Raw genomic sequence first — 13,477 nt, forward strand, 5'->3', positions numbered from 1 at the left:
CTAACGCGTGCCACCGTGGCCCACGCTAACGCGTGCCACCGTGGCCCACGCTTACGCGTGCCACCGTGGCCCACGCTAACGCATGCCACCGTGGCCCACACTAACGTGTCATCGTGGCCCACGCTAACACGTGACATCATGGCCCACACTAACGTGTCATCGTGGCCCACACTAACGTGTCATCGTGGCCCACACTAACGTGCCATCGTGGCCCACACTAACGCGTGCCATCGTGGCCCACACTAACGCGTGCCACCGTGGCCCACGCTAACGCGTGCCATAGTGGCCCACACTAACGCGTGCCACCGTGGCCCACATTAACGTGTAACATCGCGGCCCACACTAACACATGCCACCGTGGCCCACATTAACGTGTCATCGTGGCCCACACTAACGTGCCACCGTGGCCCACATTAACGTGACATCGAGGCCCACACTAACGTGTCACCGTGGCCCACACTAACGTGTCATCGTGGCCCACACTAACGTGCCATCGTGGCCCACACTAACGTGTCATCGTGGCCCACACTAACGTGTCATCGTGGCCCACACTAACGTGTCACCGTGGCCCACACTAACGTGTCATCGTGGCCCACACTAACGTGTCATCGTGGCCCACACTAACGTGTCATCGTGGCCCACACTAACGTGTCACCGTTGCCCACACTAACGTGTCATCGAGGCCCACACTAACGTGTCATCGTGGCCCACACTAACGTGCCATCGTGGCCCACACTAACGTGCCATCGTGGCCCACACTAACGTGTCATCGTGGCCCACACTAACGTGCCATCGTGGCCCACACTAACGTGTCATCGTGGCCCACACTAACGTGTCATCGTGGCCCACACTAACGTGTCATCGTGGCCCACACTAACGTGACATCGAGGCCCACACTAACGTGTCATCGTGGCCCACACTAACGTTTAATCGTGGCCCACACTAACGTGTCATCGTGGCCCACACTAACACGTGACATCGAGGCCCACACTAACGTGCCATCGTGGCCCACACTAACGTGTGCCATCGTGGCCCACACTAACGTGTGCCACCGTGGCCCACACTAACGCGTGCCACCGTGGCCCACACTAACGCGTGCCACCGTGGCCCACACTAACGTGTCATCGTGGCCCACACTAACGTGTCATCGTGGCCCACACTAACGTGCCATCGTGGCCCACACTAACGTGTCATCGTGGCCCACACTAACGTGCCATCGTGGCCCACACTAACGTGTCATCGTGGCCCACACTAACGTGTCATCGTGGCCCACACTAACGTGTCATCGTGGCCCACACTAACGTGTCATCGTGGCCCACACTAACGTGCCATCGTGGCCCACACTAACGTGCAATCGTGGCCCACACTAACGTGTCATCGTGGCCCACACTAACACGTGACATCGAGGCCCACACTAACGTGCCATCGTGGCCCACACTAACGTGTGCCATCATGGCCCACACTAACACATGCCATCGTGGCTCACACTAACGCGTGTCATCGTGGCCCACACTAACGCGTGCCACCGTGGCCCACACTAACGCGTGCCACCGTGGCCCACACTAACACATGCCATCGTGGCTCACACTAACGCGTGTCATCGTGGCCCACACTAACGCGTGCCACCGTGACCCACACTAACGTGCCACCGTGGCCCACACTAACGTGACATCGAGGCCCACACTAACGTGTCACCGTGGCCCACATTAACGTGTCACCGTAGCCCACATTAACGTGACATTGAGGCCCACACTAACGTGACATCGAGGCCCACACTAACGTGTCACCGTGGCTCACACTAACGTGTCATCATGGCCCACACTAACGTGCCACCGTGGCCCACACTAACGTGACATCGAGGCCCACACTAACGTGACATCGAGGCTCACACTAACGTGCCATCGTGGCCCACACTAACGTGTCACCATGGCCCACACTAACGTGTCACCGTGGCCCACACTAACGTGCCACCGTGGCCCACACTAACGTGACATCGAGGCCCACACTAACGTGACATCGTGGCCCACACTAACTTGCCATCGTGGCCCACACTAACGTGACATCGAGGCCCACACTAACGTGACATCGAGGCCCACACTAACGTGTCACCGTGGCCCACACTAACGTGTCACCGTGGCCCACACTAACGTGTCATCGTGGCCCACACTAACGTCTCATCGTGGCCCACACTAACGTGACATCGTGGCCCACACTAACGTGCCATCGTGGCCCACACTAACGTGCCACCGTGGCCCACACTAACTTGTCATCGTGGCCCACACTAACGTGTCATCGTGGCCCACACTAACGTGACATCGTGGCCCACACTAACGTGTCATCGTGGCCCACACTAACGTGCCACCATGGCCCACACTAACGTGTCATCGTGGCCCACACTAACGTGCCACCATGGCCCACATTAACGTGACATCGTGGCCCACACTAACGTGCCACCGTGGCCCACACTAACGTGCCATCGTGGCCCACACTAACGTGCCACCGTGGCCCACATTAACGTGACATCGATGCCCACACTAACGTGCCACCGTGGCCCACACTAACGTGTCATCGTGGCCCACACTAACGTGCCACCGTGGCCCACACTAACGTGTCATCGTGGCCCACACTAACGTGACATCGTGGCCCACACTAACGTGCCACCGTGGCCCACATTAACGTGACATCGTGGCCCACACTAACGTGCCACTGTGGCCCACACTAACGTGTCATCGTGGCCCACACTAACGTGACATCGTGGCCCACACTAACGCGTGCCACCGTGACCCACACTAACGTGCCATCGTGGCCCATACTAACGTGACATCGAGGCCCACACTAACGTGCCACCGTGGCCCACACTAACGTGACATCGTGGCCCACACTAACGTGACATCGAGGCCCACACTAACGTGACATCGAGGCCCACACTAACGTGACATCGAGGCCCACACTAACGTGACATCGAGGCCCACACTAACGTGTCACCATGGCCCACACTAACGTGACATCGAGGCCCACACTAACGTGACATCGAGGCCCACACTAACGTGACATCGAGGCCCACACTAACGTGACATCGAGGCCCACACTAACGTGTCACCATGGCCCACACTAACGTGACATCGTGGCCCACACTAACGTGACATCGAGGCCCACACTAACGTGACATCGAGGCCCACACTAACGTGTCACCATGGCCCACACTAACGTGACATCGAGGCCCACACTAACGTGCCATCGTGGCCCACACTAACGTGACATCGAGGCCCACACTAACGTGTCACCATGGCCCACACTAACGTGACATCGAGGCCCACACTAACGTGACATCGAGGCCCACACTAACGTGTCACCGTGGCCCACACTAACGTGACATCGAGGCCCACACTAACGTGTCACCGTGGCCCACACTAACGTGACATCGTGGCCCACACTAACGTGTCACCGTGGCCCACACTAACGTGACATCGTGGCCCACACTAACGTGACATCGAGGCCCACACTAACGTGTCACCGTGGCCCACACTAACGTGACATCGTGGCCCACACTAACGTGTCACCGTGGCCCACACTAACGTGACACCGTGGCCCACACTAACGTGACATCGAGGCCCACACTAACGTGACATCGTGGCCCACACTAACGTGTCACCGTGGCCCACATTAATGTGTCATCGTGGCCCACACTAACGTGTCACCGTGGCCCACATTAACGTGTCATCGTGGCCCACACTAACGCGTGTCATCGTCTCCAGGGCCTGGGCTTCAGCATCGTGGGCGGGCGCGACTCGACACGCGGCGTCATGGGAATCTTCGTGAAGACCGTCTTCCCCGGGGGGGCCGCTGCCATGGATGGCCGGCTGCGTGAGGGTGAGGGCGAGGGTGATGGTGAGGGTGATGGTGATGGTGAGGGTGAGGGTGATGGTGAGGGTGAGGGTGATGGTGAGGGTGAGGGTGATGGTGATGGTGAGGGTGATGGTGAGGGTGATGGTGAGGGTGAGGGTGATGGTGATGGTGAGGGTGATGGTGAGGGTGATGGTGATGGTGAGGGTGATGGTGAGGGTGATGGTGATGGTGAGGGTGATGGTGATGGTGAGGGTGATGGTGAGGGTGAGGGTGATGGTGAGGGTGATGGTGAGGTTGAGGGTGATGGTGAGGGTGATGGTGAGGGTGAGGGTGATGGTGAGGGTGATGGTGAGGGTGATGGTGATGGTGAGGTTGAGGGTGATGGTGAGGGTGATGGTGAGGGTGATGGTGATGGCGAGGGTGATGGTGATGGTGAGGGTGATGGTGAGGGTGATGGTGAGGGCGAGGTTGAGGGTGATGGTGAGGGTGATGGTGAGGGTGATGGTGATGGTGAGGGTGATGGTGAGGGTGAGGGTGATGGTGAGGGTGATGGTGAGGATGAGGGTGATGGTGAGGGTGAGGGTGATGGTGATGGTGAGGGTGATGGTGAGGGTGATGGTGATGGTGATGGTGAGGGTGAGGGTGATGGTGATGGTGAGGGTGAGGGTGATGGTGAGGGTGAGGGTGATGGTGATGGTGAGGGTGATGGTGATGGTGAGGGTGAGGGTGATGGTGAGGGCGAGGGTGATGGCGAGGGTGATGGTGATGGTGAGGGTGAGGGTGATGGTGAGGGTGAGGGTGATGGTGAGGGTGAGGGTGATGGTGATGGTGAGGGTGATGGTGAGGGTGATGGTGATGGTGAGGGTGATGGTGATGGTGTGGTGAGGGTGAGGGTGATGGTGAGGGTGAGGGTGATGGTGAGGGTGATGGTGAGGTTGAGGGTGATGGTGAGGGTGATGGTGATGGTGAGGGTGATGGTGAGGGTGAGGGTGATGGTGAGGGTGATGGTGAGGGTGATGGTGATGGTGAGGGTGATGGTGAGGTTGAGGGTGATGGTGAGGGTGATGGTGATGGTGAGGGTGAGGGTGATGGTGATGGTGATGGTGAGGTTGATGGTGAGGTTGAGGGTGAGGGTGATGGTGAGGGTGATGGTGAGGGTGATGGTGATGGTGAGGGTGATGGTGAGGTTGAGGGTGATGGTGAGGGTGATGGTGATGGTGAGGGTGATGGTGATGGTGATGGTGATGGTGAGGGTGAGGGTGATGGTGATGGTGATGGTGAGGGTGAGGGTGATGGTGAGGGTGATGGTGATGGTGAGGTTGAGGGTGATGGTGAGGGTGATGGTGATGGTGAGGGTGATGGTGATGGTGAGGGTGATGGTGATGGTGAGGGTGATGGTGATGGTGAGGGTGAGGGTGAGGGTGATGGTGAGGGTGAGGGTAATGGTGAGGGTGATGGTGATGGTGATGGCGAGGGTGATGGTGATGGTGATGGCGAGGGTGATGGTGATGGTGAGGGCGAGGGTGATGGTAATGGTGAGGGTGATGGTGATGGTAATGGTGAGGGTGAGGGTGATGGTGAGGGTGAGGGTAATGGTGATGGTGATGGTGAGGGTGATGGTGATGGCGAGGGCGATGGTGATGGCGAGGGTGATGGTGAGGGTGATGGTGAGGGTGAGGGTGATGGTGATGGCGAGGGTGATGGTGATGGTGATGGCGAGGGTGATGGTGAGGGTGATGGCGAGGGTGATGGTGATGGTGATGGCGAGGGTGATGGTGATGGTGAGGGTGATTGTGAGGGTGATGGTGATGGTGATGGCGAGGGTGATTGTGAGGGTGATGGTGATGGTGATGGCGAGGGTGATGGTGATGGTGAGGGTGATGGTGATGGTGAGGGTGAGGGTGATGGTGAGGGTGATGGTGATGGTGAGGGTGATGGTGATGGCGAGGGTGATGGTGAGGGTGATGGTGAGGGTAAGGGTGATGGTGAGGGTGATGGTGAGGGTGATGGTGATGGTGAGGGTGATGGTGATGGCGAGGGTGATGGTGAGGGTGATGGTGATAGTGAGGGTGATGGTGAGGGTGATGGTGGGGGTGATGGTGAGGGTGATGGTGAGGGTGATGGTGAGGGTGATGGTGATGGTGAGGGTGATGGTGATGGTGAGGGTGATGGTGAGGGTGATGGTGAGGGTGAGGGTGATGGTGATGGTGTGGTGAGGGTGATGGTGAGGGTGTGGTGATGGTGATGGTGATGGTGAGGGTGATGGTGAGGGTGATGGTGAGGGTGATGGTGTGGTGAGGGTGATGGTGATGGTGAGGGTGATGGTGAGGGTGATGGTGAGGGTGAGGGTGATGGTGATGGTGATGGTGAGGGTGATGGTGAGGGTGATGGTGATGGTGATGGTGAGGGTGTGGTGAGGGTGATGGTGAGGGTGATGGTGAGGGTGTGGTGAGGGTGAGGGTGATGGTGATGGTGAGGGTGATGGTGATGGTGAGGGTGATGGTGATGGTGATGGTGAAGGTGATGGTGAGGGTGATGGTGAGGGTGATGGTGAGGGTGATGGCGAGGGTGATGGTGATGGTGAGGGTGAGGGTGATGGCGAGGGTGATGGCGAGGGTGAGGGTGATGGTGATGGTGATGGTGAGGGTGATGGTGATGGTGATGGTGAGGGTGATGGTGATGGTGATGGTGAGGGTGATGGTGATGGTGAGGGTGATGGTGATGGTGAGGGTGATGGTGATGGTGAGGGTGAGGGTGATGGCGAGGGTGATGGTGATGGTGAGGGTGATGGTGATGGTGATGGCGAGGGTGAGGGTGATGGTGAGGGTGATGGTGATGGTGAGGGTGATGGTGATGGTGAGGGTGATGGTGAGGGTGATGGTGAGGGTGATGGTGAGGGTGATGGTGATGGTGAGGGTGATGGTGATGGTGAGGGTGATGGTGAGGGTGATGGTGAGGGTGATGGTGATGGTGAGGGCCTGACACGCGCTGCCCCTTTCGAGCGCAATCGCAGCAGTGAAGGTGGTCTCGAGTTGCCACCTGTCCTGGCTCCACCCGGGACATTTGTAAGTCTTGGTGAGTGGGTGGCTGAGTTAGTGGGCGGGTGAGTGAGTGAATGGATGAGTGGGTAGGTGGGTAGGTGATTGAGTGGATGATAGGGAGCGGTGGTGCAGTGGTTAACGCACTGCGCTTCGAACCTGGTGACCCAAGTTCGATTTCTCGCTCACGGCTACGACCAGCAACGATTATATAAATCGGCCTTGGCATGCCCTAGATCGACTCAGCCTCAAATGAATACTTGGTGCGGTGTGCAAACATCGCCACTCTGGAGACAAAGGCGGACGGGCGTAGTTCTGGCCACCCAGCCCCTCGTTCCGGCCTTAAATAGGTGCTACTCGCTCACAACACTTGCCCCAACAGAACTTTGTCATTGTGCGCTTCTCTGGCAGGCGATGAGCTGCTGGAGGTGAACGGGGAGCCCGTGCGCGGCCTCACCCACCTGCAGGCCATCGCCACTTTCAAGGTGAGCATGGCGAAATGCAGGCGGGCGAGATCGATTCTCAGGGTCACGATTCGTGAGTTCAATGTGGAGGACATGGTGGTGGTGCTGCAGGTTGGACTATTAAAAAAAACTGGTCAGAACATAGGAGACAGAACTGAACAATACAAACGGTGGGTGCCACGTGGTTGAGGCGCTGCCCCCTTGTCGCTGACCCCTGACCCTGTGACCCCTAGCGGCTGCCCCGCGGCGTGGTGACGTTGGCTGTGCGCGCTCCTTTCTGCGGCGCCGCCACCTTTGACCTCGCCTTCGACGTGACCTTTGGCCTCACCCCGAGCTCCGGTCATGTGACTGGGAAAGCGAGCGACCCCATGGACCAGATCGTCGTGGAGGTCACGCTTATGAAAGGTCAAGGGTCATCACAGAGTTTTAGGGTCAAATACACGGGGCTGGGGGGGGAGCGGTGGGATGGGGGCGAAAGGGCAGTGGAGGGGTCATGCAAACATGGGTTGAGTGGTCACTCGCCTGGCAAGAGGTGAGTATGCAGGTGACCTTACAGGTGAGTGTACATGCAAGTGTGCAGGTGAGCATTCAGGTGAGCGTACAGGTGAGCATAGAGTGTGCAGGTGAACAGACAGGTGAGCAGAGAGAGAGAGCGCATGCAGGTGTAAAGGTCAGCATGTGGGTACCTACAATACTGCATATGAGTGAGCAGGTGAGCGTGCAGGTGAGTAGCATGCCCCCCCCCCACCCTCCCCCCACAGAGCGAGGCGTGGGTCTCGGGATCGGCGTGTGCTGTGTCTCAGCTGAGAGGGGCACGGGGGCAGCCGACCCCGAGAGGAGCCCGCGGGGGCCACGAGGGGCAGCAGGGCCCCCCAGGGTGTTCATCCTCTCCCTCGCTCCGGGCTCCGCCGCTCAGCTCAGCGGGCGACTCAGGTGAGGGCGGAGGTCACTGGGGTCACGCAGAGGTCGCCTGCTCCCACTCCTCAACCCCTTGCAGGTGGAAGAGATTGCGAGGGTGTGAGCGAGGTGAGCTTGAGGGTGAGTGAGTTTCAGGTGAGTGTGCAGGTGAGCGAGCAGGTGAGAGAGCAGGTGGGCGATGTGAATGGTAAAGGTCAGAGGTCAGGCGAGACCGTGTTGGTAGGTGTGTATGTGAATGTATGCGTGTGAATGAGTGCATGTGGGTATAAGTGCGCATGTGGGTGAATGTGTTTACATTGGTGTGGATGTATGTGTGTACGTATGTGTGCACATGTAAGTGTGTGTGTCTTTGGAGTGCATATTTGTATAGCAGGGAGCGGTGGCGCAGCGGTTAGCGCAATGCGCCATGAACCCGGCAATCTTTTTTCGATTCCAGCTCCCGGCCAACATCAGTGGTGATGACCTGTACCGGTCCTGGGCCTCCCCTAAGTAAACTCAGCCTTAAATAAGTACCTGTTGCTGTGTATACATATAAAGAATGAGGAGATTAAGGCAGTCAGGCGCAATGTTGGCTACACCACGCAATTGAGCGCTGTTCTGGCCTTAATAAGTGCTTGCTAACAGCACTTACATGTGTGTATGTGGTGTGTGGTGTGTGTGGTGTGTATGTGTGGTGTGTATGTGTGGTGTGTATGTGGTGTGTGTGGTGTGTGTGTGGTGTGTATGTGTGGTATGTGGTGTGTATGTGTGGTGTGTGTGGTGTATGTGTGGTGTGTATGTGTGGAGTGTGTGTGGTGTGTATGTGTGGTGTGTATGTGTGGTGTGTGTGGTGTGTATGTGTGGTGTGTGTGTAGTGTGTATATGTGGTGTGTGTGTGTGGTGTGTATGTGGGTTGTGTGGCATGTGAGTGTGTGGTGTGGTGTGTGTGTGTGGTGTGTATGTGTGGTGTGTACGTGGAGCGTACGTGGTGTGTACGTGGTGCCTACGTGTTGCGTGTGTGGTGCGTGTGTGGTGCGTGTGTGGTGCGTGTGTGGTGCGCGGTGCGGTGCCAGGCGTGGTGACCAGGTGCTGGAGGTGGCCGGCCGCAGTCTGTGCCGTGCCGGCCGTGGTCTGGCCGAGGCATTTGCGCTGCTGAGCGAGCGAGAGCCAGGGCCCGTGACCATCCTCGTGAGCCGGCACACCGACCCCACGGTGAGACCCGCACTGGCACACCGACCCCGCGGTGAGGCCTGCACTGGCACACCGACCCCACGGTGAAGCCTGAACTAACACACACGCCCGCACTGGCACGCCATTGTCATTGTGGTGACCGAGGTCCGTCTTGCAAATGAGACTCGTCCTGGTCTCTCGAGTTCCCACCGGCTTGCACAGACTCAACTTGACAACGCACTTGGCACACGAGCCCCCTGCTCACGGCAGCGTAGCCCATCGGCAGCCGACGATGGCACCTGTGGTATGCATGGTGGTGGTCGCACATCCAAACACGATCCGCGCTCAATCCTGCTCAGCGTTTGAGATCTGGAGGTTCCGAGTAAAGAAAATCCGATCGGTAGCGATCGTCACTGGATCCGAAGCAGTGTCGGTGACGCGTCAAGTACTCATTGTGCGTCACTCACTACACCAGCCAATCAGCCGCCATGAAGATAACCCCCCATGCAACATGGCCGCTGTGAAGTCCCCACGCAACATGGCTGCCGCGACGTCATCTCTCCATGTGCATGAGCTGGTCTGCCGCTGAGATCAGTCGTGTATTTATACTGGTAGGAACGAAGTGGACCAGCCTACAATAGATTATATCGTCCGTCCGTTTGTCCGTCCGTCCATCCGTCCATCCGTGTAGCAACATCGCCCCCTACTGCAAACACTTGGCATGACCCTACAAAAACCTTTAGACTCAGTGACGCTTTCCTGGTTAAACAAGTGTAACATTCCCTTATAATTCCCTCAGATAGCTTTTAATTAAAATATTTAAATTAATGAGGCTTTCCTGGCTAAACAAGTGTAACATTCCCTTATAATTCCCTCAGATAGCTTTTAATTAAAATATTTAAATTAATGAGGCTTTCCTGGCTAAACAAGTGTAACATTCCCTTATAATTCCCTGAGATAGCTTTTAATTAAAACTTGTAAATTAAAATTTAACTCACAGCTAGGCCTAAAGCCTAGACCTAGGCCTCAAACTCTCCCTTCGTATCGTACCCCCGCGTGTGTGAAAGGGAGTTAATGTTTTACAATGTTACATTCCCTGATGCTTTTAAATAGAAACATTTAAATTTAAAGCTTTTACATGAATAATAAAAACAGTTAAATTAAAAATTAACTCACGGCGGCCTAAAGCCTACAGCTAGGCCTAAAGCCTAGACCTAGGCCTCAAACTCTCCCTTCGTATCGTACCCCCGCGTGTGTGAAAGGGAGTTAATGTTTAACAATGTTACATTCCCTGATGTTTTTTAATAGAAACATTTACATTTAAAGCTTTTACATTAAAAACAACTCCCTACCCCCCCCCCCTCGTCGGCGGCTCTCCAGCCTAGAGCCAGGCCTGGGAATCTCTCCCCCGCTAGGGGTGTATTGGGCGGGGGTACAGCGGCAGGGGGCGGGGCTACGCGGGGCTGGGCGGGGCAACGGCAGCAGGGGGCGTGGGCACGAGGTGGAGGGCGGGGCTACGCGGGGTTGGGGCGGGGTTACGGCGGTAAGGGGCGGGGCAACGAGCTGGGGCCGGGGACACCGAGCTTCTCAACACCAAACATTGCGTCCAGAATGCCGCTTCACTTGTGGGATTGCACCCACCTCTTGGCCCCCTCGACTTCACTGGGTGGTACACACCAAACGACAGCGCTGCATATCGTGCAGATTGTTACTACTCACTGTGTCTGCTCCAAGCTGCACTCACGTAGGTACATACTTGTGCAATACTATTATTTTTTGCACAACGGTTACTACTACTTTATTGTTTCCTATGTTCCACTACGTCTACGTTTCCATCCACTTATTGGCACCCATTTTTTGCCATTTCATTTTATTATAGCCATTCAATTGTTCGTTCCTACCAGCCCACCCCGCAGGGTCCTGTTTATGTTAATTTATTCAAAGTTGTATGTTTCTTTTACTGTGACAGTCTACGTATGAGTGGTCTCGACCGCCCCTGAATCCTCGCCTAACGTCCGCAATTTCTTGTTGCGTAACTCCCGTATGGTTTCGGAGTTCAGGACAAAAGGGCCGTCCATAAATGACGTCACGCACCTGGGGGGGGGGGGGTCAGACATTTGTGACGATGTGTGACGAGGGGGGGGGGAGTTTGATAGATGTGACGTCACATCAAAATGCGTAACTTTAAATAAATATAGACAACACGTTCTACTTAATTAATAAATGTTTTCTCCTACAACATCAGAGTGCAGTGCCACATTAAATACGCACTACAATGACAATAGTTTAAAACTATTTGAAGCATGCTTTATTTTTTTGGGGGGGCGGGCAGAACTTTGTGACGTCATATTTGAGGGGGGGGTCTGACTTTGTGACGCCGTGTGACGAGGGCGGGGGTAAAAAATATTTCAAAATCGCGTGACGTCATTTATGGACGGCCCCTTAAATGAGTAGTACCGTGTGCTGTGCGTAGTAAGCTGCAGCACGCGGGCTTGGTGCAGGCCACACCAGCCCCTCGTCCGCGCCATTGTCGCTGCTCCCGACGACCTTTGCCTGATGCTCGCTAGCAGCACTTGCCCCATCAGCCTGTGTAGGCTACCCGGGGGACCTTTGCCTGATGCTCGCTAGCAGCACTTGCCCCATCAGCCTGTGTAGGCTACCCGGGGGACCTTTGCCTGATGCTCGCTAGCAGCACTTGCCCCATCAGCCTGTGTAGGCTACCCGGGGGACCTTTGCCTGATGCTCGCTAGCAGCACTTGCCCCATCAGCCTGTGTAGGCTACCCGGGGGACCTTTGCCTGATGCTCGCTAGCAGCACTTGCCCCATCAGCCTGTGTAGGCTACCCGGGGGACCTTTGCCTGATGCTCGCTAGCAGCACTTGCCCCATCAGCCTGTGTAGGCTACCCGGGGGACCTTTGCCTGATGCTCGCTAGCAGCACTTGCCCCATCAGTCTGTGTAGGCTACCCGGGGGACCTTTGCCTGATGCTCGCTAGCAGCACTTGCCCCATCAGCCTGTGTAGGCTACCCGGGGGACCTTTGCCTGATGCTCGCTAGCAGCACTTGCCCCATCAGCCTGTGTAGGCTACCCGGGGGACCTTTGCCTGATGCTCGCAGCAGCACTTGCCCCATCAGCCTGTGTAGGCTACCTGGGGGACCTTTGTCCGCGTGTGACGCGTCACACGCAGCGTGGTGTGAATGGGACATTCCGCTCGTGTCCGTTTGTGAGCGGTTGTTGATTCTTGTTGACACCGAAAGGGCGAACACACTAACACACTGTGACACACACACTAACACACTGTGACACACACACTGTGACACACACACTAACACACACTAACACACTGTGACACACAACCCACACACTGTGACACACACACTGTGACACACACACTAACACACTGTGACACACACTAACACACTGACACACACACACTATGACACACACACTAATACACTGTGACACACACACACTAACACACTGTGACACACACACACACTAACACACTGTGACACACACACACTAACACACTGTGACACGCACACACTGTGACACACACACACTGTGACACACACACACTAACACACTGTGACACACTCTGTGTGACGCGCAGGTGTCGGAGCGAGCCATGCACGAAGCCATCCTGCGCCCCGGTGCCAGCTCTGCGGCGCTGGGGGCCGAGGTGGAGGCGTGGGGCGGTGAGGAGGAGGAGGAGGAGGGGGGAGGGGGGTTGAGGAGGAAGGGGGAGGGGTGAGGAGGAGGGGGGAGGGGTGAGGAGGAGGATTGAGGAGGAAGGGGGAGGGGTGAGGAGGGGGAGAGGGTGAGGAGGAAGGGGGAGGGGTGAGGAGGGGGGGAGGGGTGAGGAGGGGGAGAGGGTGAGGAGGAAGGGGGAGGGGTGAGGAGGGGGGAGGGGTGAGGAGGGGGGGGGGGGGTGAGGAGGAAGGGGGAGGGGTGAGGAGGGGGGGAGGGGTGAGGAGGGGGGGAGGGGTGAGGAGGGGGGGGGGGCTCCTCACTAGTTACTCGTTAACCCGGCGCCTTTATGGCTCAGCCTGAGACCCTGTTC

At 56.9% G+C, this 13,477-nt stretch overlaps 1 protein-coding gene across 1 annotated transcript in view; it reads left to right on the forward strand.

The window, feature by feature from the left end:
* LOC133343612 (uncharacterized) overlaps positions 1–13,477 on the forward strand; it is an 87,829-nt gene that overhangs the window by 29,042 nt on the left and 45,310 nt on the right. The window contains exons 6-11 of the mRNA XM_061553303.1: positions 3,756–3,870; positions 7,296–7,369; positions 7,582–7,753; positions 8,110–8,281; positions 9,319–9,457; positions 13,028–13,112. Of these exons, the coding sequence (XP_061409287.1) occupies positions 3,756–3,870; positions 7,296–7,369; positions 7,582–7,753; positions 8,110–8,281; positions 9,319–9,457; positions 13,028–13,112 (757 nt within the window). The remainder of the gene's footprint in view (positions 1–3,755; positions 3,871–7,295; positions 7,370–7,581; positions 7,754–8,109; positions 8,282–9,318; positions 9,458–13,027; positions 13,113–13,477) is intronic.

The sequence above is a fragment of the Lethenteron reissneri genome, chromosome 18, assembly GCF_015708825.2.
Source record: "Lethenteron reissneri isolate LAM-NWPU_2019-01 chromosome 18, ASM1570882v1, whole genome shotgun sequence".
NCBI lineage: Eukaryota > Metazoa > Chordata > Hyperoartia > Petromyzontiformes > Petromyzontidae > Lethenteron > Lethenteron reissneri.